We start from the raw sequence: 23,821 nt of genomic DNA, 5'->3' as shown, positions 1-23,821 counted from the left end.
TTCACATACCCAGATCTATAACCCTTACCAGGAATAACAAAATTGGAAGAATACTTTCTGTTTCACTCAAACGTAATCAGTTTCCAGGCATTGCTTTTCGGATACCCCACTTTTTGGACCTAATGACTTGTCTTTTCTCATCATAAGCCCTACCAAAAGTTGTATTACTTATGACGGCACTGTTTTATATAAATAATACACAGTTTGCCGTGGGCAAACTTTTGCCAGTTTCATGAAAAGTTTGCTACATGTCTGCGACATGATGCCCCAGTGCTAGACATCACTATAAACTGCAACACAGCAGACATCGTAACGATATGACTGAAAAATGGTAACAGCTCAGTTCAAAATCTAAATCACACACTCACACATCTAACATGTATGAGCAAAATGTGTGTGTGTGTGTGTGTTTTGTATGTGTATGTTGTATGCAACAGCTTTCTCTTTCCGTACCTCAGCACAGTAGTGACTCTACGGTGGCAACTAAAGATAAATTTCGAAAACTTTCAAACAAAGAATTGCATAAATCACACACACACACACTCAAACATGTAACATGCATGAGCAAAATGTGCGTGTTTGTGTGTTTGTGTGTGTTTTGGATTTTTAATATAGCTTTAACATTTTTTCAGTCATATCACTAGGATGTCTGCAGTGTGTCTGCACTTGACACTTAGCTGATGTTTTCTTATTTTCATCATTTTGCATGTGAAACGCTTTAACTTAAAGTTTTTATCTATTGAAATTCAATCTCATTTTTCAAAATCTAAAATAAATTTGCTTATGTTAGTTCTTTTTTTATATATATTCTTTAGAAAACCCCATAGAACTAAGCTGCTTCTTGTGCTGACAGTAATTGGCTGACCATAATAAACACGTGTTTAGAATGTAAATTGCAGAATTCCAGCAAAGTTCGTTAGCATTAAACGTGTTGGTAAAGAGCAAAGTTAACTGCATTACTATACTATTTTATATCGGAGTAACAAAATGTTCTGTATTAAATGAACTGCAGCAAATTATTGACTGATATATGCGAGCAACTACATAGTATGAATATTGTGGAAAAGCGGAGAAAGAAGAACCTATGGATTTATTCCACTACTTGAGACGGAAGTCTTTTGATGTGAACTGCATGAAGAAACCGTATGATGATGTAGCAGTTGATTCAGTTGTCAAAACTCCAATGCCGCCGTAAAGTGTAAAAGGTCGTGTATGCTAAATTATATGAATGATACTAAATATTGAAAGATATTGGTCCTAAACATCTCTGGGTGCCCCCCCCCCAAAAAAACCATGATATTCTCGACATTTCATCATATTATGAGCCATTCATACGCGTATTAATTAATCCGATGTTGATCGGCGACATCCATGGATCAACCGAGTTCAGTCGAAAGCTGGAGCACAATATTTGATGACGTCACCGTTGTAAAAATAAGACGCCAATATCACGCTATGTCGGATATGATAGGTGATCTCTCTGTGACATGCTATTATCATTTTGCATTTGATATGATGCAGTAACTGGATTAGCATTTACGAGTATTTTGTCTTCAAAGACGTAACTGACGTACATTATGTTTTGCAAGTTTGTGTCCTATGTTTACCAGTAATATGGAAATCGGCATCAGCTTGGTTTATTTTAGCTGAAATTCGTCTTTCAAAGTATTCTAGCGCCTAGCTGATCACCAATATTCACTCGAGACTTGTTTTATCAAAGATACACTTTTTCTTCTCAGCAGGCCTGTCTCTCTTCATTCCCTCTCGAACCATTTTGTCCGGCAAGTGCAAATGTTGTTGTTATTGATATAGTTACAAACGGAATTTGTTGACTGTATCACATCACTACTTTGAAAGCACTCCCGAAAAATAAAGGAATTACGAGAAACTTCAAGAACTAGAGTTAAGCGATGGCACCTCATAATTCTAAACTGAATATTTTTCACCATCGTTTAATCCTAATATATCGATTATTTCAAATAACGGTTTTAATATCAGATAAAATTTATTAAACAAATAATTTCCTTCCTTCCAAACTTCACTTAGATTTTAATAATAGTAACATTTATAAAAACGGCGGCATTGAGGCGTTAAGATTTTGTGGAAATTCGGTTTGCATAAAAAATATTGACCATATATTTTGAGGATTTTATGTTGTCCTTATCTGTCATTTTATATTACATCTTTAGGTTTTATGGTTTTATCGTATTTGTATTTGTTTATTTGTAAAGGCTTATCTTCCTACGTATATTTTGTCAAATTCTTCGTTTTTAAAGTTTTCGAAATTTACCTTTAGTTGCCACCGTATAGTCACTACTGTGCAGAGGTACGGAAAGAGAAAACTGTTGCATACAACATACACTTACTGAGTACATTACTGAGGTACTCCACAGAGGATTCCCCATCCCAGAGTAAGCAACACAAAATTATACAGATATACAGAAGGCATTATATCGGTACACCAAGAATGATCCCCTACCCAGAGTAAGCAACACAAAATTATACAGATATACAGAATGCATTATATCGGTACACCAAGAATGATCCCCATCCTACAATAAGCAGCACACAGATATACAACTATACAGAATGCATTATATCGGTACACCAATAATGATCCCCATCCCACAGTAATCAGCACACAGATATACAAATATACAGAGTGCATTATATCGGTACACCAAGAATGATCTCCATCCCAGAGTAGGCAGCACTTAGAACTTTTGATTACTTCTTCCTACATGTTATTTACACTTAAAACAATCAATATAATAAACTATAGGTCAGAGAGGCAGAGAATATAAACACTTTTTTTCTTCGAATTTATCATTATAATTATTCCTATTATTTTTATTTATTTCGTCATAAATGACCTGGACGTTAAGGTTCTTGTTCAAGAACTTAGTGCAAGTCTAGTCATTTCAGCAGCTTTTATAAAATAATAAATAAAAAAAAACGTCAATGTGAAAGCTGTGTATGGGTTAAAATGAGAAAGGCTGGTTTGGTTGTGGTTCAATAAACAAGTCAATATTTGTGAATCCATGTATCACGGCAAAAATAATGTCTTCGTAAAGCATATATTGAATTGAAGAATCCACGAGTATGGATACCACTGCAATGTACTCAATATTTATTTGTCTATTTGTTCTTTCTATATTTACTTTTGTTTTACATCAGTGAGATACTCTATGATATATGTGTCCATGGATATAGGTGGCCAAGTCACGTGATTTGGAATATCTAGTTAAGGTAGTTCTGGTTCTTTATTCAAAAGGGACAAAATCTTGACCTTCTCTGGGAGATCTCATTAATGTCTGGTCTGACATTTCATTAGATGCCGCCACGGATAGACATATCTTCCCTGTTTGTCTACGTATAGTGTCTAGTAGTGATGGATGTAAAAGTCTATTTTATTCTATTCTATAGACATGATTGTTGATATTATTTTCGTCTCGATTTTAAATGTACGAAACGCGCTGAAGTCACATCCTGCACTTCAAGCATTGTCCAACGTTGTAAATTTCGCACCAACGAGCACACCCGACGCTACGCCCTCAAAGTATGTATGTATCACAAATCGATAAGAGCTTAATAGCAGCTTTCATATTTGGGGTGACTAAGGAATATTTTGCCGAGATTAGGTCAGTTCAGGTATTCATCACTCTTGGGGACCACTTTCCTTGTCTCTCGTAAATTCTAATCTCTGTATGCCATATTTAGTTATCTTAAATAATATTATTTATTTTGAGATTCGTGCTTCCAGAGGCGGATTATAATCCAATATATTGCATCTTGTCCAGAGCAAAACCGAATTTATAAAATTGTACCTATTAAAAAAGATTGTAGACAGTCCCTTATGCGTGTTTGCAAAGTCTGCATTAACTACTGATATTTAATCTTGTATTTTATACTCTAAATAAATCTGTAGTATGTTGGACTTGTTGACTCGTATGTATGTATGTATGTATGTATGTATGTATGTATGTATGTATGTATGTATGTATCTATGTATATATCTATGTATGTATGTATGTATGTTCATGTTTTATTCATTCAAAAGATCAAGCACGAGTTTTCAGGAATCTTTTAACCACAACAGTTACATTTTTCAACACATAAAATGCATAATTATCGTAATACGTTTTGGGTACACAAATGTTTTTAATTATTGGATTTTTAAATTTTCAATTCAATCCTTGGTGTATTTTAGAAATTTGTTTTTAATACAAAGACTCACGTGCCATTGTTCACAAAGTATCCATTGTGAAAGAGCTTTTAGAAAATACAATATCGAATTTTCCTTAGAGACTGTGGATTACATATCGGAATGTACGACATCTATTTATTAATAAGTGACGATTGATTTCACTGACCTGCCAAATATTTAAGTGACTCATTCTGGACACAAACGTTGCTAAATAGAAAGCGTCTACAGATGATTATCACCGTGAAATCTCTATCTCAAAAGAAAATGTTTAAAAACAACGATGACGATTGGTCCGTTTGAATAATGATTACTACTGTTGACAGTTCTCCTCCCATATTTAAGTTTGATCAATCGAACAGTAAACTGTATTACGTGAATCTCAGTTAAAACGGAGTTGCAAACGAATTTTGTTGACAAAGTGACGTTTCACTTCAAAGGGGTTTTATCATTGTCAGTAAGATTTTAAAAATCACAGGGAAAGTATAATATTTTGAAGATTCAATAGATTTCATGGTCAAGAAAATTTTGTTCAATTTGAAAATGTTTAAGTAATGAGAATTACCACTGATATATAAAATGTGGAAACTACTGGCTCTGATTCGGCTGTGGCTCATATTGCTTCCTACCTGTCGAAGCACTCATTTCCGAGGAGCAATTTTCATGTGGAAACCAACTGGAAATCACATGGAGGCAAGTACAATCATTGCTACTTCATTTTTAAGTGAGTTTTCATTGGAAAGTTATGATTTCTTAAAATTGTGAACATTTTACAAAATGTAAAATGTACAATGAGAAAGAATGAACATTTTTTTAAAAAATTCTAACATTTGACGTTAGTCATTGATGTTTCCAATTTTTTGGTCGTCTTTTCTTATCAAAAGTGATGTGTTTTAGTATAGAAGAGGAAGAGAACGAATTCATGGCAAAGACATTTAATAGACTCGGAATTTTGTTCTTTCTCAGATTATATATAAACGACGTGTTAAGAATTACCCGCTAATGTTTGAGGAAGTAAAATATATTTGAATGCAATTATTCCATGTTTTTCGTGAAGGAGAAAATTTTATTATTGGTAACTGCATGAATGGAACAACAAAAGCATCCCGTGTATAGACCACATTCCCTCTGTCATATAATTCGCTTTTAATTATTTGTCTTTTACTCTCCAGTAACCATCCACTGGGAATAATAAAAAAAAATATATTTCCAGGACAGAGGAAATACTGTCTATCAGTGTCTACAGTGTTGTTTCACTTATTCAAATTTTTTAAAAATGTAATTGCAACGAGTTCTAAACGTTTTAGGCTCCATTAACACACACACACACACACACACACCTAAATGGGATTAGACGAAAGTTTAATAGATGTGACATCTATCTATTATCTAATCAAACAGTCCGTAGTAAAATTCTGACTGATTTAATAGTTTCATGTGTGAAAATCATAATTTTCTTTCACAGTCGATTAAAAGTGTGAGAAATGTCCAAGTTTACAAAATCAAGATATAGTTATTCAATCCAAAATCGGACAGAACAAACTTTTTGATTCCTTGGAGTCTTTCTTGGCTAGTAATATGATGAAATTTGTTGCCTAAAGCCAATTAACCATAGGGGCCCCGGGTGGCCGAGTGCTCTAAAGCGCTCACCATTACTAATCACTGCCATCTCACCTCTTTCCGCGTTGGTTCGAGTCTCCAGCTCGGCCATTGTGGGTATGTGCTAAGGTTTCCATTGAGTCAGAGGTGCTTACCGGGATTTTCCCCCTCTTCTTCCTCCACCAGATATGTTGGTGGATGTGCATAACCTAACATACGCTGATAATTGGCAATTAACAAACAAAAACAAAAATACAAACCCACCCACCCCCAAAAAACAAAAACAAACAACAACAACCATTTAGTCATGGCAAATACATACTGAATATTATAATACAGATAGAATTGGATGGTGGCAGAAATCTGCAAGTCTTTAAATTTGGTCTGATACATTTACATTATGACAGATCTCTCTGTCTCTTCCTCTCTGTCTGTCTGTCTGTTTCTGTCCGTATCTCTCCCTGTATATATAACCATGAAAATATAATATAAATCTGTAACATATTAGCGTTATATTTGCCTAGCAATAATTAAATCAAACCTTAAGATAATTTGCACTGTATATAAAATTACAGATTTCTGTTATACTGACAGTTTAATAATTCAATGTATTTGTTCATACTTTGCTTAGCCCAGCATCCACAGTCTGTGTATTTGATCTGAAGCAGAATAGCTTTAACATTCATCGAAGACGGGATTATTGTCTACCAGTACAGTGGAGTCTGTGTTCGATAGGATATTGTCTGTTCCAGCTGCCAGTTTCTATATGAAAATTACGTGTTGGTGTAATTTGAAATAGTTTTACGAAATTAAACCAGATTTTAATATCCTTTGTACCCGAACTGCAAAAATAAATTGAACTATACGTAAAGCATACCATTTGGGAACGAGATCCATCGATTAACGAAATGTCTGGTGTTTCTGGAGAAAACACCATCCATGTGAAGAAGTCATGTAATGGATATAACCTCATCTATGTCGGCCTCGAATATTGGGCTTAGACTATCTCCACGTAACAAATTATTCAGTTATTCCTTCCAAATATTCTTTATACCTACACTATGTTATTTTAAATTGTGCTTAAATATATTTATTTACAAAACTGAACAATATCTATAGTAACTGATAGCCGCCATAAAAAAACTTACATTGATGTTGACAGTTTCTGTTTTCGTTGTCTCTTCTCTTATGATCAGAAGTAGGAGACCTTCTAACATGTCATCGCCATTTGACCCTGACCGGCGTGTTTCACAATACCGACAATAAAGACCAAAACTAAATATGGTTTGACATACATCCGCAACGTCATACGTATATACTATTGGACAAAACACAAAGCAGATGACTTGAAATTAAAGCAAACAAGGCGTTGAAAAAGGCAGCAATTAAAACAAATTTAGTAGTTAGGTAACCAAAACACAGGTTATGATGATCGGAAGGGTGAAAAATAAATAATACTAAATGAATGCCGAGATGTTGACTTTGTCTCGTTTAATTAGACAGGAACTAACAGCAGGGCACTTCATGGTGATAAGACAACGACTGTAAAAGAAATCGGTAACACAGATATTAGTTTCCATCATCATGACAAGAGACTTGGGGAGGGGTATTATTTTCCTCTAATTCAAGACCGAGCTCTTCTTTCCATACAACTTAATGCAGCTGTTGTTTGGGGAAAAATACCTTTCGTGCTTGCTACAAGCAATGTAAATCTAAGATCACCGGAATTTTTTTTTGAAAATTCGACTTAGTCAACCTTCCTCCTTGCTCCCTTTTCCTAATATCCTTATAGTTTCTTAAGAAAACAACATATTTATATCACCTACCATGTCATATTGGCTAATATTGAAATAGCTCTGGAAAATGATATTCCACCAAAAGACCCCACAACTCCTAATCTCAGCCGCCAAAACGAACATGACACACTCACCCACCAAATCAATCAAGCTTGTTCATATAACAAAGACTGGTCTTCATCCTCCAATAATGAAATTGTTATCAATTTAGTATTTTATAACAATGAAGAAAATAATATTTTGATTGAGAGCTTTTTGAATCTGCTATACCCTGTTTTAGCACATTAGGAGAAAATAAAAAAAATAATGTGCACATTAATTCTAATTGTGTTTTCTCTAATTAAAGATAGAAGTTGACTTTAGAATCAGCTGGCGAAGAAGTGATACTTTCTGTAACGAATCCACTATTGCATCAAGGACGCACTTACGGAATTCACACAGTGTCAGTTACTTGCAATGTCATAAAAATTGCATGGGGATTATGGATAATCTCACCTTTTATTGCACCGACTTCAGTTCTGAAGACGACTGGACAAGTGGGAAACGTAGTTTTCGTCACACATTTCCCTCGAATCATATGAATTTTGAATTTGGGTGAGTAATAATGGCAGTTAGGTGGCGCTTAGCAGATATTATGAACTTCTGATAAAGTGGTAGTTGTAAGGTGAAATTGTTTGCATTTGCAACATGCACAGTTGAGAGAATGTTGGCATACCTCTATGTTACTTTCATGTAATGTGGCTGAAATTTCATTGGATATTGTACTTGAAGTGATTGTAAATGATCTAAGCTAACTAAAATGACTGATCCGTTGTGCTAAAAATATCAACCGGAATTAGTCGAAAGTACAATATCTTTAGCAGTTATTAAAACAGAGAAAATGAATTTGGCCAGACTAGACAAAAACAGCAATGAATGAATTACCAAATATATAAAATGTAAAAAAAAATGTTATCGGCTCTTTTTAAAAAAATACAATTTACATCTGAAGTCCATAAAGTGAAAATGACCAAGAGGAGCTAGCAGTTTTTTGAAAGGTACACATTTGAAATAAGAACAAGCTGTATACTCTATGACCCATATTACAACCATCAGTCATGTACCAATATAAATGGAATTAAAGGTTCTTTGAATAATACCTAATATATACAAAGTCTTTTTTAAATAGCCAGTATAACCAGTGAGGACACCCGGGGAAATTCTTTTTCTTTAAAATTTATGCACAATTACGAAACTGGTAAGCGCCACATTAGCAGTTACAGCAGGAACACATATTTTTTCACTTGGTCGATTTAGCCTGTGATGTAATATAAATTTAACTTAATTCTGCAGCCAGTCATGGAGACAGCAATTAATATAATATACCTGTTTTCTTCTAAGGAGTTGAATTTTCTCACACGCGACAAACTACCTTACAATGAATTTATTGCGTTGAAGTTTAATTTCAATTTTAAATGCAGATTAGCGAAAAGAGAAGTTAAAATTGATTTATGTTCTGTTGTGCTTTTAACCTATCACAACAAAATAACATATTAATTGGATCATTTTGATATATTTTATAGATTTTCAGGAGGTAACTGGATAAATCTGGTGACAGGAATGAACCGACTTTGGTCATTTAGTATAAGTGTCAATTTGACAAACAGATCGGACAAAGGAAGGGCTAACTCTTCTCCCAGAACAGACATGTTTCCTCTTGTAAGACTAGCCTATGGATGTAACCATACAATAGTGATCCCAGGTGAGGGAAAAAAATGAACAAATATTTTTTAATAAAACTGAATTCGATATTCCATAATAATTTCTACCATGTAATATGTATGCTCAAGATATAACGTGCTTTACTTATTGAAGTTAAACGTAAACATTTACGTGTAATGTAATGCGATTTCTTGTCTTCCATCATATGCCGTTACGAATTAGACTCTGTCACCTGGCTAGCAGCGGTTGCCTTATCGCTAAACACCATTCACGGATTCTTTAATATTGGCTTTTATTACCGCTAAGTTCCATCACGTTGTACAATTTTACAGGATTCCCATGTCGTTTAGAGCTAGAAGTTTCCATTTAAACAGAGCTGTTAATATAAAATATAACACCCAAAAAATCTAACATGTTCTCCAACCATTTCTTAGAGCATTCGTTGAAGAAGGAGGAGGCCAGTTTATTTACTTGACCAGATTCTCAAATATGTGAGGATACAAATACAACATTATTCAGTCGCATAATGCACCGGTATTATCACGGTCTACTTTTTATTTTGTTCCGATGATTACTCCATACAAACTACAGAGACGCAGCTATGCCAACAGGGCCGACGGGGGGAGGGGGGGACCGGGGAATTATCCCGGGGCCCTGGCATGTAAAGGGGATTGGGCCGAACAACACTTTTTAATTTTATAAAAGAAAAAAATTGTTTGAACAAGAACTAGGAGAGGCCCTTGTGGTGTTTTTTTACCCAAGCACCTGTGTATGCCAGCACATTATGCGATGGCAGATCTAAGTCTGTGCATTTGGACTAGACTTATAAGCAAGTAAATAGTTTTTTATTTTACTTGCTAAATGTACATATTTTACTAAATTTCATAACATTTTATTACGAAAACAATTCATCAGCTCTAAACATTTCATACTAGACTAGATAGAGCGATGTTTTCAAATAGTATCTTTCAGTAAGTGTTTTCTAAACCACTAACCAATTAAATGCGATATTCGTCCTGTACTTTATTTGATAACACAATACAAGTATCCCAAGGTTTCTGTCGGAATAAAGCGCTATTCTTCATTCACCATAAGGTTTATTATCCACTGAACTAGGATTTTTACATAGATTCGAAAAGTCATATATTTTAAACATTTGACAAGTCTTTTTAGCCTCAATAACAATAGTGTTCGCCATCAATAGTATTTTATGGTGGAATTAAATTAAAATCGTATTTTACAAACTTATTTTGTAGGAGCTCATTATCGCTATAAAAAAGTCAGACTTCGGTAGCACATGACAGGATAGGAGAAATGTATGTAACAAATAACTTCATACAGTTTCTTGGTTTCAATATACGATTTTTCAAATGTGGATTCAAGATGTTATATTCCTTGATTCCTTTACCTGTCAGAGTCTGTCAAAACTTTTGAAAACTAAAGACCAAGCTATTTAAAGCTTTCAAAAGTTTTTCCTACTTTTCCAGCATAATACTATTTTTGGGAAATCAAAATAGGCCTTGCTTTGTGAAAACACCAATATTTGGTTCATCTGTGTTTACTTTAAGTCTCCATTCAATACTGTAATGTCCAAGACTTTCCAGTAGAAGTTGCAATCCACTGATTGTTTCTGAGAATAAAACCATGTCATTCTCGGGAAAAAAAATAGAAAAGGGAGAACATCAAGATATGAGCTATCCAGGAATCCTGTAAGATTTTATAAGGTAATTCACCTTCGCGCTAAAGTTGAAAGTCAACCTTATGCAATCATGATGAGAGATAAGCGATCACACATCCTCATCTACAAACCTAGCTGCTTCAGCCTTCTTTCATACAAAATGTATTCAGGAATTTAGGCTGTTCAAAAAAGGTGAAAAAGAAAATGGAAAAACCAAACCGGATTCGGAGTTTTGTTCCAAATCAAATGCATACGGTCGGACCAGTGCTATTTTATATAATTTCCGTTCAACTCCACGTGTGACCTTCATTTTATTTGCATGATATTTTGTCTTTTTTTTATCGACTGATAATAGAAGAATGAAATATTTTTCTTAAAATTTAGTCACATATGTATCAAAGTAATTGGAAGTAATGTATATCAGGTACTCTGTTTCCGATATTGTAAAACTGGATTACAAGACGAAAACAGAGGCTCTTCGAGTATGCTTTATTCATAATAATAATTTTGAGGTTTTGTTTTTGTGATCAAAACGAGCCTCATCCTGGTAAAAAATATCAACGATTTATTTTGTCGTTCTAACAAAACGTGTTTTTTCAGCCTTAAATTAATATGCCAGTAAAAGTATATTGTTCACGTGCAGAAATATGTAGAGAACGAACAAAGATGGTGACTTCCTGTCATCTAGCTTCATCGCACTAGCTACGGCTAAATATGACGACTTCCTGTTTCCAGCAGCTTCTGATTAAATGGGTATAAACCTCGTTTGCACTTTGGTCAAACCGATGACGTCAGGCGACCGCAAACAATTATGCCAAGTAATTAACGAAGTAAAATGTGTTCCTAGTTAGAGCATCATCCAAAGAGAGCCTTAGAAGTTGCTGGTGTTTTCCATCATTTAGGGAATCTGACTGGTTTAAATAGGCCCATAAATTCTCTTTACTGATTGATTTCGACCGTGGAAAATTTCCTTACCACGCCTTCGGGTTTTTTATACTATTACTAGCACGTTTTGGCGGCCATTTCTTTAATCGATTGGAGAAAAGGTTACAATACTGAAAAATTACCACAAAGGGGGTCGTTGCAAATTTAAGAGTATCGGTCAAAAGGCAGTGGATTGGTTTCGAACCTATAACAGAAACTAACTTCTGTTTAGAGAAAAATGTGGACATAAGACGGTCTCGCAGTTGACAGAAAGTTATCGAACCACATCATTTGTTGCGTTGTTAAATAGCTCCAATGAGCTAGTGTTTCTTATTATGTGATGGGATTCCGTCTCCGAAAAAATATCGTTGTCTCTGAATATAGCTACAATACGCTTCCAAATAAAATAATGCAAAATATCCGGACATAAATATATTTAATTTTCAATTTCTACACCCAGTAATCATCCCTTCATCTGAATATCCAAGAACTGGAATGCTTAGTAGTGGCATTGACACATTTCCGGTGGAAATATTGTAAACATTCTCATCGAAATCGATATATAATGTACGGATCGTCTAACCTAACACTACTCAACTATGTGTCATCATACGGTCAAGGCTCGCAAAAACTGGACATTATTCAACTCGTTTAATAAATTCAGTATTAAATCATTACCCATATGAGATTCTCTGTTTATCAAACTTCCATTCAAGATACAAAGAGTAAAGTCACCATGTCATTCATCCACAGTATATGATGTCGACGGAGACCATGTGCGATGTCGGTGGGCAAATGGGAGTACTGAATGTGCCGATGTTTGTAGGGCGTTTCCAAAATCAATATTACATGAGGTGACTATATTCAAATTATGCTTTCATACATGTTGTTCTCTTTTAGCAATATATGTCCTTATCGGGATAGATTACCAAGGGGACCAGAATGATACAAATACAATTATTAAATGAAAAACATTTTTAACTAGAATTCACCGGTAAATAGAGCCAGTAGATTTGGAGTAACTGAAAACATTAGTCGCCTAATGTGAGAATGTTATATTTATCTACAGAACAATTTTGAAATTATTTTTTTTAAATATTAGCATATCATATATGTACCTTATGAACATTTGCCATAAAGTGATGACACAAATTAATTTTCAGGACGACTGTACTATCACGTATTCAGCGATTGGTCAGATTGGTTACTATGCAGTCGCGATACAAGTGGAAGACTTCCGTCACATTAGTACAAGGACACCACTAAGCAGCGTTCCGATCCAGTTCCTAGTTTATATTTATAACTCAAGTCAGCCTTGCAACCTTGTTCCGGTATTCCTACCCCCGACTAAACAGGACAAGACCTTCGTTACGGTACAAGTTAATACGACAGTTACGGAACAGATTGTAGCTAAAAGCGGTGTAAAGAACACAAGGTAACGGATGTAGTAAGCGAGATGAGAAGGACATACTAATTTCGTGTTACTGTTTTTAAAAGCATTTTAGATCTTGGGTCAAAATGTTTTTATTGATAATTTTGAGAGGTTTAAAATTTTACGTTTACCATGGGCAAGATGACTGGAAATTTTAACCTTTCTTTCGGAAAACCGAGCTTGTCCCTAAAATGGGTAGTAAGACAATAAGTTGGAAATACCCTTTGTGAACACTGACTTTATCGTTCTACTTCACAGTTATCATCTATTCGCCTAAAAATCACCGATATGCATAACAAATATTTGACAACCCGATCTTTGAGATTAATTTGTTTTATATATATATATATATATATATATATATATATATATATATATATATATATATATATATATATATATACACACATCGTTGTTTGCCGAGCATTATTTAGGTATCGGTTACTCGTTAATCACTAGTTAATAGAGGTATCTAAGAATTACATTTTTAGTTAATCGATAATGCTTTGATTGAAATCATGATGGTTAATCGTTAGTGACCAATGGCTTTTATTTCCAAACATACATGGCAATGAAATGTGACAAGTTATATTATTAACAAATAACGCATTACTCATCCCAAGACGGTGACATGCATCAAAACAATCTTTAGACTCGGCCAGCTAACAAACTGCCCGAGGCTAGATTTGGTATCTGAACGTCAGCTAATCCCAGATTCTTATAAATATTACAATTAAAATGTAGCTAGCAAATTAAATTATGAATATTTATTCATAATTTGTCACAACTAGCTTCAGCTAGTAAATATTTAAATTATCACGCCTATGCCAGCTAATGCGAGTCACTATGCCAGCTAATGCGAGTCAGATGACATTGACTACAAGATTGAAATATGTATTGTGACATTACATATGAAACACTAACATACTCCAACTCAATTTTTTTTTAACTTGCAAGTGGATAATTAACCTGGAAACTTGATATATATAAGATTGCTACATATAGATATGCAAGCAACATTTCATTTAAATTGCTTTATAATAGTACATATAGGTATGCAAGATAACACACAGAATTTCTGTTGAGTGTAATCGATTTGTCTGTTTTCTTTTTAAAATGGATTATCTGATGAAAGATTACGTAAACCTAACTTTTTATAGTATATAAGGTGTTTGGCCTAAATTCATGATAATGTTGACAGTATACTTGAAAATGTTCCCTACTTTCTATTTCCTTGTAAGAGCACAGAGGAGAATCAAGAATATTTCTACTAGATTGATGCTTTCTGAATTCATTTAAATATAGCCTTAAGCGTGAATGAAAAATTAGTCCATGACTTGTTCCTACGTGGAAATAGTGTGGAATTTTTATCATATTAATATTTAAGAATAACATAAAGTTCGTAAAAAAAAATATTTGGTTCTTATTTCAATTACCGCTCCGGTGGCCTAGTGGTTAGAGCGTCCGCCTCGGATGCGGGAGGTCGTGGGTTCGATCCCCGGCCGAGTCATACCAGAGACTTAAAAAATGGTACTAACAGCTGCCTCGCTTGGCGTTCTGCATTAAGAGGTTAGTGTTAGGACTGGTCGGCCTGGTGTCAGGATAATGTGACTGGGTGGGACATCATGCTACATGTCTGCGGCATGATGCCCCAGTGCTAAACATCACTATAAACTGCCACATTGCAGACATCGTAGCGATATGACTGAAAAATTGTTAAAGCTACGTTAAAAATCAAAATCACATCATATCACATCACTTATTTCAATTCTTGTTGAATTCCAGCCCTGGAAGGATTGAAAGGACGACTTTCCAAAATTGACACAAATAACTAATTACTAGCCACAATCATTAACAGTTTTCTTAAACCGTATTTCTGCACAATAAATAATGAAAAATTAATTTGCTTTTTTTTTCTTAGGATCACTGAAATAACTACCACATCCCCAGAAGGCATGAAGAAATCGTTGTTACTAATGGACCCACGCAATATAGGAGCTTGGTATATAAACGTCACATGGACACCGACAAAAACAGACGTCAACTCGACACATTTTCTCTGTTTCTCTGCGTCTGACGAGAAAAGGTAAACGTCATTGTCTGCCAATTACATATTGCTTTAATATGAAAACTAAGTTGAAAACACAATTAAGAATACTCGTGTGATCTAGCAATGCTTATCGATCGATCGATGGGACCGATATGTCTATGTCAGTGTAACACGTGTTCATACATACAATGAATACAATAATTAACAACATTCGACCTTATTTAGGTATAAACGTTACTTCAAATACACAAGATTGATATAATATAATATAATATACACATTGAAAATAGTATTCTCTACCAACTTGTACAGATATTAGGTGGGTACTACATCTTAAGTTAAATTTTTCTTGGAAGACCGGTCTTTCAGCTATGGTTATACATAATGGAGTTGATATATAACCTAGTCATAAACAAAATTTATTCAGAATCTACTTTGCATAGGGACTTACTACTACCGAGAGCATGCAAACAAGATTTTGAATGTGTTTATACATGATTAAAGTCTGATATACCGATATATGCATTTATCGCATAATTATAAATGACACATAGCTCCAACTGATATATCGATATATACAATTATCGTATACATATAAATGACACATAGCTCCAACTAATCATTTCCCAAAAAATCTAAATCAGTCTGGTACAACTGCTAGCGTTTTCATTTCCGTACATTCTGAACAACTGGAACTATTCTCAGACGTCACACGAATGACTCGGGCTCAGGACAGAGTTCCCATTAAGTACGCATTAGAGTATCATTCAAAATAAGTGTGCATAGTTAAACGTTTGCACAGAAACAATAGGACAACGGTCTTTTCGCGAAGATCACAGAACATCTTTCAGTTTCACATTGTCTGCATCCACTCGAGATTCTGAAATTTTTACGATTAGAGTACTATAGTTAGTACAGATTTTATACTGAAGTCTTTGTATCGGAGTTCAGCTTAGTATAAAATGGTAAATACATTTGCTAAAAGTTTAAGTATGTTAACATGCATACATAACTATGAATTCTAGCATACATATCTACCAATCTTCATTAAAAAATATACTTGTTTCTTGACCGGTAAATATATAACAATAATAGAATCGCTCTCATACAGGTAATCATTTATATTTAAATTAATTCAAAGCATAAATACATGTATGTGCATGTGTATAACAATGGATGATTTGGACGTATATTAAAAATCAATATTTTGACCATGGTTGAGGTTTATCTAAGTGTAAATTCTATCTAATCATACACAAAATAAAGTCCGAATCCAAGAGTGATCTGCATTGTTACCCCATCGTTAGTATATGTTATTAGTATGACGTCCTTTATCCCATGAAGTTTAAATACCACTGTTCCAATTATCTGCACTTGCATGTACCAGTACAGCAGCTATTGGCATCTCTGCATCCTTGTCATCAACTTGAGGTATCGACAGACAGCGGCAAATATCAATTAACTATCGTCATAACAAACACGCCTATGAATAGCAGCTGTAAATGTTTGTCTAATTACACTTTGAAAAATGTCTGTCCCACTGAATGGGTCACACAATCATTTGTGTCCATATAACATTCACAATTCTAAATCCGTATAGTTCTATGTCTACGTCCAATTTGCATCAAATTTTTGCAACTTACCTATAGTTAACTATTCGGGATTGTTTTAGGCAGAAAAAAGTCAGTATAAAATTCATCCATGTAGGTATTCTTCTAAGTGTGTGTGTGTGTGTGTGTGTGTGTGTGCGTGTGTGTGTGCTATTCTCTTCGCATGATTAAGTTTAAATCTTAACTTTGTATTCTTGTAGATCAAATTATTTGTTGACATTTACAAAACTTGTTGGTTTTCGCTGTTTTCTCTTACTCAGCTGAAGACCATGAAATCCGAATAATTCGAAACTTTCAATAATATCTCAGATCTTGTGAACAGTTATGTAATTCGGAGCTTTAAATAATATCTCAGATCTCCTGTACAGTTATGTAATCGGAGCTTTTGATTTGCCATTTTCATTTTATTCTGCCTGCCAGCTCATCATTCTGCTTCTGACGGAAGAAAGGGAAAGTTCACATTTTTCCTTCACTGAGCCCGAATCTGGAAATAATGTTGAAATCAAGATGTATAGATTGGCATAATTGATTTTTATCTCACCTTTCTACCACTGACACGTCAACCTTAAATATGTCTACATAAAACTCCTCAATTAATTAAATCAACGAAAAATCTGAGAAATATACACCTCAGGGCATACTATGTGAGTTTTTGTGCCAGCATTGAATCTGCGTTTCCATAACTACCCTTCTTTTATAGCAACTGATAACCCTATGGATTTCTATTTTTACACTTATACTTGAATTGCACACCCACCCACCCCCAGAGAATAAGACATTACTGGTACTCTAAATGCTTATCCTGTGAGAGTCGAAGACACATCGGTCGCGACTGTTGGCAAATCAGGATCGTGTACCACCTTGTCCTTGTACACAATATATCCTGCAGGCCCACCCTTAACACGTCAAAGCATTTTACTCTCTCTCTGCCAGCGACTGAATTAAGTTCGCTAATTTGTCCATGCGCCTGTGTTTCCTGGGCAAGGTTAAGGGCATTTTCAGATTTTAGAGCCCTAATTGTATGGTCAGTTGTGATCAAAGCATCCTTCCCGAAATTTATTGAGTCGTCTCTCAAATAGCTCCTTTATACTCTCATAACCGTACATTTCGTTGATTGCAGACAACACATTAGCAAGTTCTGTTAATGCATTATTTTTATTTATTTCCGCATCATAACAATAAAGTAAGGAAGAAAGATGATGTTGTTGCCATTTTGTTAACCACGCTGTAGCTTCTGACATGTTTAAACTGATATGTTACTAACGATACTCCAGCCAATGGTTGGCGTAAAACATATGAAAACTAGCTAAGAAAATTGTAATGCCAAGTTGAACTTGAAAAGTCAATCAAACTGAAATGTGTTCGAGTCAATAGTTTTGTGTAAAGGTAGCCTTGATACATGCGTAAGAGTCTTTAAGTATACTAATATTAATCAAGCAAGCAAGAAAATCAATAATCAAAAGACGGATAATATAACCAGTAAATCAATCGATCGATCAGTCTATATTATTGTGAGTATGTGCGTGAGAACGATAAGGCAGGGATGATAACATGTGTTTTATGGCTTGATATTATTACATTTTCTGACCGCCCCGGTGGCCTAGTGTTTAGAGCTTTCGGCTCAGAAGTGGGAGGTCGTGGGTTCAAACCCCGGCCGAGTCATACCAAAGAATTACAAAAGTGGTACTAACAGCTGTCTCGCTAGACTGAAAAATTGTTAAAGCTACCTTACAAATCATAATCACACACACATACACACATCACATTTTCTCATTAGAATACGCACAATTGATTTCATCCATTGTTCTTTCAGACTGACAAGTGCGATTCGATGTATCCATTTTGCAGTTATTCAAGGTAAACAAGGATGTCTTAGCAATTACTTATTTTCTCCGAAAATTAGAATTAGATGTGATCAGTTTAGCCACACAAGGTACGATTTTGACCTTTTTTAAAAGAGCTTTGATTGAAATATATCTGGATCCAAATATATAAAAGATGTACTTTATGGCTCATTTAGAAGCATGACTGTGTGCAAAACCTTTACTCTAGACAGTGTATTTTCATTGTTTGAAATGATTGCATAAAATGTGTCATGGAAAATAAATTTAAACAGATCTTTCATCTTTTGAGAGTAAATATTTTTCTATATTACAATTTTAACTTGGTAACATGTTCTTCAACAGGACTGGCCATAACTTCAACAACAGGAAGAATGAAAACCACACTACCCTCAAAATTGGCAACCACAGCTGGGCAAGATCATTTAGCAAGAAACACAGTTCTATCATCTACTATAACAACCGCCAAACTAGTGCCATCAACGGAAGTAACCAAAATCAAAAGCACTATTACGACAATACCATCTGCAAGAAGGTCAAGTCCTAACAAAATAAATTTGCCGTTAACAGAAAAGACAACAAAATTAATCACTGGAACATTAGAATATGCAACAACCAAAACGCCCGCAAGTACAATAACTGTCTCAGAGACAGATATGTCGTTAACGTCAAAGTCAGAGTCAAAGACCACAACTATATCAACAGCAAGAGAACATATTTCAACGGCTGTATCGCTAAGAGGGAAAATCACAACGGCAACAACTATTCTGCCATCAAATGCAACTCCGATAAAACCAACTGTGATTATGCCAACAAAAACAACGAAGTCTGCAGGACAAAGAGCTTCATCGACAACCGAATTTCCATCATCAGCAACGTCATCATCAACAGCTATTTCAAAGACTATGAGGTTATCAATAGAAAATAATACGCCTGCTCTGCGGTTATTACAAACAACTCATAAGATAACTGTGCCTATATCAAGAATGAGAACTCCTACGGCAAATGTACCCTCATCAGCAACAACTCTTGCCGCAGTTGTGTCATCGTCAGGAATACATGCAGCCGATGTGCAGTCATCGTCACTTACAGCAACTGTATCCTTGACAGCATATAACACGGCAATTGTTCTATCATCAGCAAAAACGACAGCAGCTTTATTATTATCAACAACAACTTCTTCGACAAACCCGTCATCAACATTATCAGCTCCTACGACAACTGTGACGTCATTAGCAACAACTATGACTACAAATGTTTTGTCATCGAAAACAGTATTTAAAACAACTGTGGCTTCATCGAAAATATTTACAAGCACAGCCATAAATTCATCAACAACAATTACAGCTGCGGCAACTCCGCCGTGGTCAACAACAACTACAACAAAAATGTTGACAGCGTCACAAGATAATATCAGCCAAGTCTTGAACACAGAAGCCAGCAAGGGCTCGTCGTCGGGAATAGGTGAGGCCTATATTGATTGATTGAATGAGCGAGTGGTTGATTGCCAACACTCAGATGATGAACGTCAAACAATCTGAAAAGTTGATCTGAATTTGTAGTGATCGGATGTTAGATTATAAATGCTGCTTTGGTCATTTGATGGGAATAATCAAGTATAGTTTTTATTGGGAAGTGCTTTCTTTTATTTGGCTTCCATGGCGACCAGAATAATAGGCCTCGTTGTACTTTCTGTACAAGCGCCTATCTACAAGAACAAATTTTAAAGCTCTGTACCATGATCCAGAATTTCCAACATCTATGGTTTGAAGAAGTTCCCTCAAGTTTGTAAGAAAATCGAAAGAGAGGTGACCAAACCCCAAGAAAGAAACATAAACCTCCAATCAATTAGCTTCCTTTTTCTCTCATAAACATCATTGTACACCTTTCAATATAATAGTAAAACGGATTTGAAATAAACGAATAATTATTTTCAACGTACACTAACAGACATAAGTGAAAAAGAAATTCAAAGACCTTTTAGTTGCTCTTGGATTTAAGCATCGCATGTTTGACATTACAAACGGAAATTTTAAAGTCTTGTCAATATATTCTCGGATTTTTTTATTTTTCTGGTGCGAGTACAATAATGTAGACTGGCAAAAAAACATACCCTTAGCAAGGCGAATCCCAGATGGTGCTCTTGCTTCTCTCGAAATGCGACTTCCACTACAAGTTTGTTTTTATTTCATACTTTTCATTGGATCGCAAAATGTAGCGGAAACATATAGAAATGTTGAACTTTAAGGCAGCAATTCTAGTACGGTTATTGAAAATTGTACATTTTTCTTGTCTAAGTGCGAAATGGGTCCGATCGGTCTAAGGCCGGCACTGCCTGGAATTTTAAACAGTTTCTATAGCATCAAACTTCATCGTTTTTGCTACTTGTGAAGATATGTCTTCAGTCATTATGACGTCAATAATGTTATTGTGAACTAATAACAGCCACGGGTATGAGAGCAGTTTAAAATGATCTAATTTTTTTTTTTATAGCCTTAGACAGGAAAGGCCTAGGAAGTTCCTTGTGATATCCATGCGAATCAGTGAGTTGAGGATCTTGCGTTTGGGAACCTCATTAAGTTAAACCTTTTAATTAACCCTTCAAGTCTGTAGCAGTCGAGGTCGCAGTTTTTTTGTGCATTTTAAAACATCGAGTGCTATAGGCATATGTGTTCTTAACATGAAATAACTCGACAAGAAGAAATATTTTGAGAGCGAAGACACACTATAGCTATTTAACATTGACCTTTAAATTATGGCCAAGGCAGATTTTATCTGCCTTCACATAAGCATATTTGATGCCGAAAAATTAATTAGATCGTATGAAATCCATATTTTACTGGACCACTATATTCAAAATAACCGTTTGTGTTTTTTTTGGATGTTCATAATGGATATGCTCATTCCAAAACATGCAATCCATCTGATTGGAAACCAATGATAGAATCAGTAAGTGATTTAATGTGAAGATTTATGATTGTAAATCCACGATAGAATCAATAAGCTATGTAATATGGAATAAATCCAATTGTAAATCTACGACAGAATCGATAAATTCTGTAATGTGAAGAGATCTGATTGAAAATCCAATATAGAATGAATAGGTTCTGTAATGTGGAAGAGGTGGTAATTCCAAATTACGTTTAACATCCTTTCCGTTTAAAAAGCATGTGAATGTATGCACATTCCCAGAGAATTAGAAATGCAAATAGGTTACTGGAACATATGCTCCTAAAAAGGTCAAGATAGATGGTTTGATACAAAATGGCAGCTGTGCTCGTCGTTAGTGAGATGATGAACCGTGTATTGTCAGTTCAAACGTTACACACAGTAGTATCAGAAGATTTCTTTGAGGACTTAATTTTGTCTATGTTATGTATTTAACAATTTAAAAATTAAACTTTCCAATATATTCAATATTGCTATCGTATGCATGACTTAAATCATATTCTCCGAAACCACGTCTCGATTGCCTAGGTGAGCTAAAAATGAAAATTCTCATGAAGCGATATGATTCTTCAGAAATTATATGCAGTAGTGAAGGTAATTTTGCACGATCTACAGCTAATTTGAGTTGGCAAAACGATAAATCTGATTACATTTTCGTTACAGAGATGCGGTGGTGGTATCTAGCAATTGCTGTCGGCGTTGCTGCCATTTTCATGACTGGTTGCTGTATATTCTTCTTTTTGTTTTTGTATAAAAATAAGCGAAAAGAGGAAGAAAAGTAAGTTTTGTAATTTCGTCGTTTGTTTTACAGCTCGATTCATGATATTTGCACAACTTGTTTTGCTCAGCCACAAAGACTTCAGAAGTTCTCTAGCCTTAGTCAATAATAGCATCCAATGTAAAGAGAGTATAAATCAAACGTTTATCTGCTATTAAGAATAAGTTATAAAATTTAGTTTAATATTTCTAGTGGTTAAGATTATTTCACATTGCAATGCATCTCCCTACTTCTTTTCATGTCTCTTTTTATGTCTCTCTAAAACTCGTGATTGGACAACTATATATCAATCACTATCCGTTAGAGAATTTTTGAATGTTCGTCAGCAATATATATCTGTTCGTATGTATGTATGTTGTATGTATGTATGTATGTATGTATGTGCGTGCGTGCGTGCGTGCGTGTGTGTGTGTGTGCATGTAAGTTAAGTTATCAAATATTCCTGGCATGAGTTTATTGTATTTGTTTAGCAAGATTAATTTTTAGTTTTGGCTAATTGTAACAGAACATAAAATAGTAATGACATTACTGCCTGCTGGTGACAGGTTACGTTTTAAAAATCCCAGGTAAATGTATTATTTTCTTTGTTCCATAGGAACAAGATACGGGTCCTGCGCAGTGGTAGAGATACTGGAGAAGATAATGGAAATATCAACCCTTCCTTTTACAGACCTCCACCTCCAACAAAACGGCCATCTATCTGTCAACCGTTGATTCCGACCACTCCTTTGCCATACAAATCACCTCCGCATTTCAATGCGTGGATGTAAAGAAGATTGGGGAAAAAAGAAGAGAAAATGGCATATTTATTCCGAAAGCACCGTCAGAGAAGACTATCAAGTTATCTCAATATGCTTTTATGTTTCTATTTGCTAATAATACACAATACCATTTGAGTTAATAAAAAAATCAATAATGTAACGCAAGTAATTCTCTTTAGAAACCTATGTATTACGTATAATAGTATATCGCAACAATTCAGTACAATATTCCTGTGTGTCTACAGATTAATCACTCTTTAATTTGGATAATAATTTTATATTTTCATATTAAATTTTCAGTATATTTTCTGTATTTGTTTTTTGTTTGTTTGGGTAAGTTCATTTTTACTTATGTATTTCATTTGCTCTTTGCACGCAGACCGCTCCGGTGGCCTAGTAGTTAGAGCGTCCGCCTCGGATGCGGGAGGTCGTGGGTTCGATCCCCGGCCGAGTCATACCAAAGAGTTACAACATTGGTACTAACAGCTGCTTCGCTTT

The 23,821-nt window shown here is 34.8% G+C and overlaps 1 protein-coding gene across 2 annotated transcripts; it reads left to right on the top strand.

Annotated features, from left to right (window-relative positions):
- The first annotated feature begins 1,284 nt into the window (after positions 1-1,284).
- Positions 1,285-23,567, top strand: LOC149773614 (uncharacterized). Of its 2 annotated transcripts, XM_089946329.1 has the most exons (10): positions 1,285-2,411; positions 7,946-8,193; positions 9,162-9,340; positions 12,656-12,756; positions 13,066-13,337; positions 15,256-15,420; positions 18,808-18,851; positions 19,181-20,299; positions 22,448-22,562; positions 23,158-23,567. In XM_089946329.1, the coding sequence occupies exons 2-10, from the start codon at positions 8,072-8,074 to the stop codon at positions 23,330-23,332; spliced, it is 2,292 nt and encodes a 763-aa protein (XP_089802455.1). In that variant the 5' UTR covers positions 1,285-2,411; positions 7,946-8,071; the 3' UTR covers positions 23,333-23,567. The 2 variants fall into 2 exon arrangements, with proteins under 2 accessions (XP_089802455.1, XP_089802456.1); XM_089946330.1 differs by lacking the exon at positions 1,285-2,411 and having other exon boundaries at positions 5,798-8,193.
- The last annotated feature ends 254 nt before the right edge of the window (positions 23,568-23,821 follow it).

Source organism: Sinohyriopsis cumingii, unplaced genomic scaffold, assembly GCF_028554795.1.
Source record: "Sinohyriopsis cumingii isolate HCF-2022 unplaced genomic scaffold, ASM2855479v2 utg000624l, whole genome shotgun sequence".
In the NCBI taxonomy this organism is placed as follows: domain Eukaryota; kingdom Metazoa; phylum Mollusca; class Bivalvia; order Unionida; family Unionidae; genus Sinohyriopsis; species Sinohyriopsis cumingii.
This window is presented reverse-complemented; position numbering and strand designations above follow the sequence as displayed.

What these genes read in the sequence shown, in the direction of transcription:
- LOC149773614 (XM_089946329.1), top strand. Translation starts at nt 8,072, where the DNA reads ATGGGGATTATGGATAATCTCACCTTTTATTGCACCGACTTCAGTTCT. An exon ending in CAAAATCAATATTACATGAG is followed by an intron (nt 12,757 to 13,065) that starts GTGACTATATTC and finishes ATTAATTTTCAG; the next exon opens with GACGACTGTACTATCACGTA. An exon ending in AAGCGAAAAGAGGAAGAAAA is followed by an intron (nt 22,563 to 23,157) that starts GTAAGTTTTGTA and finishes TTTGTTCCATAG; the next exon opens with GAACAAGATACGGGTCCTGC.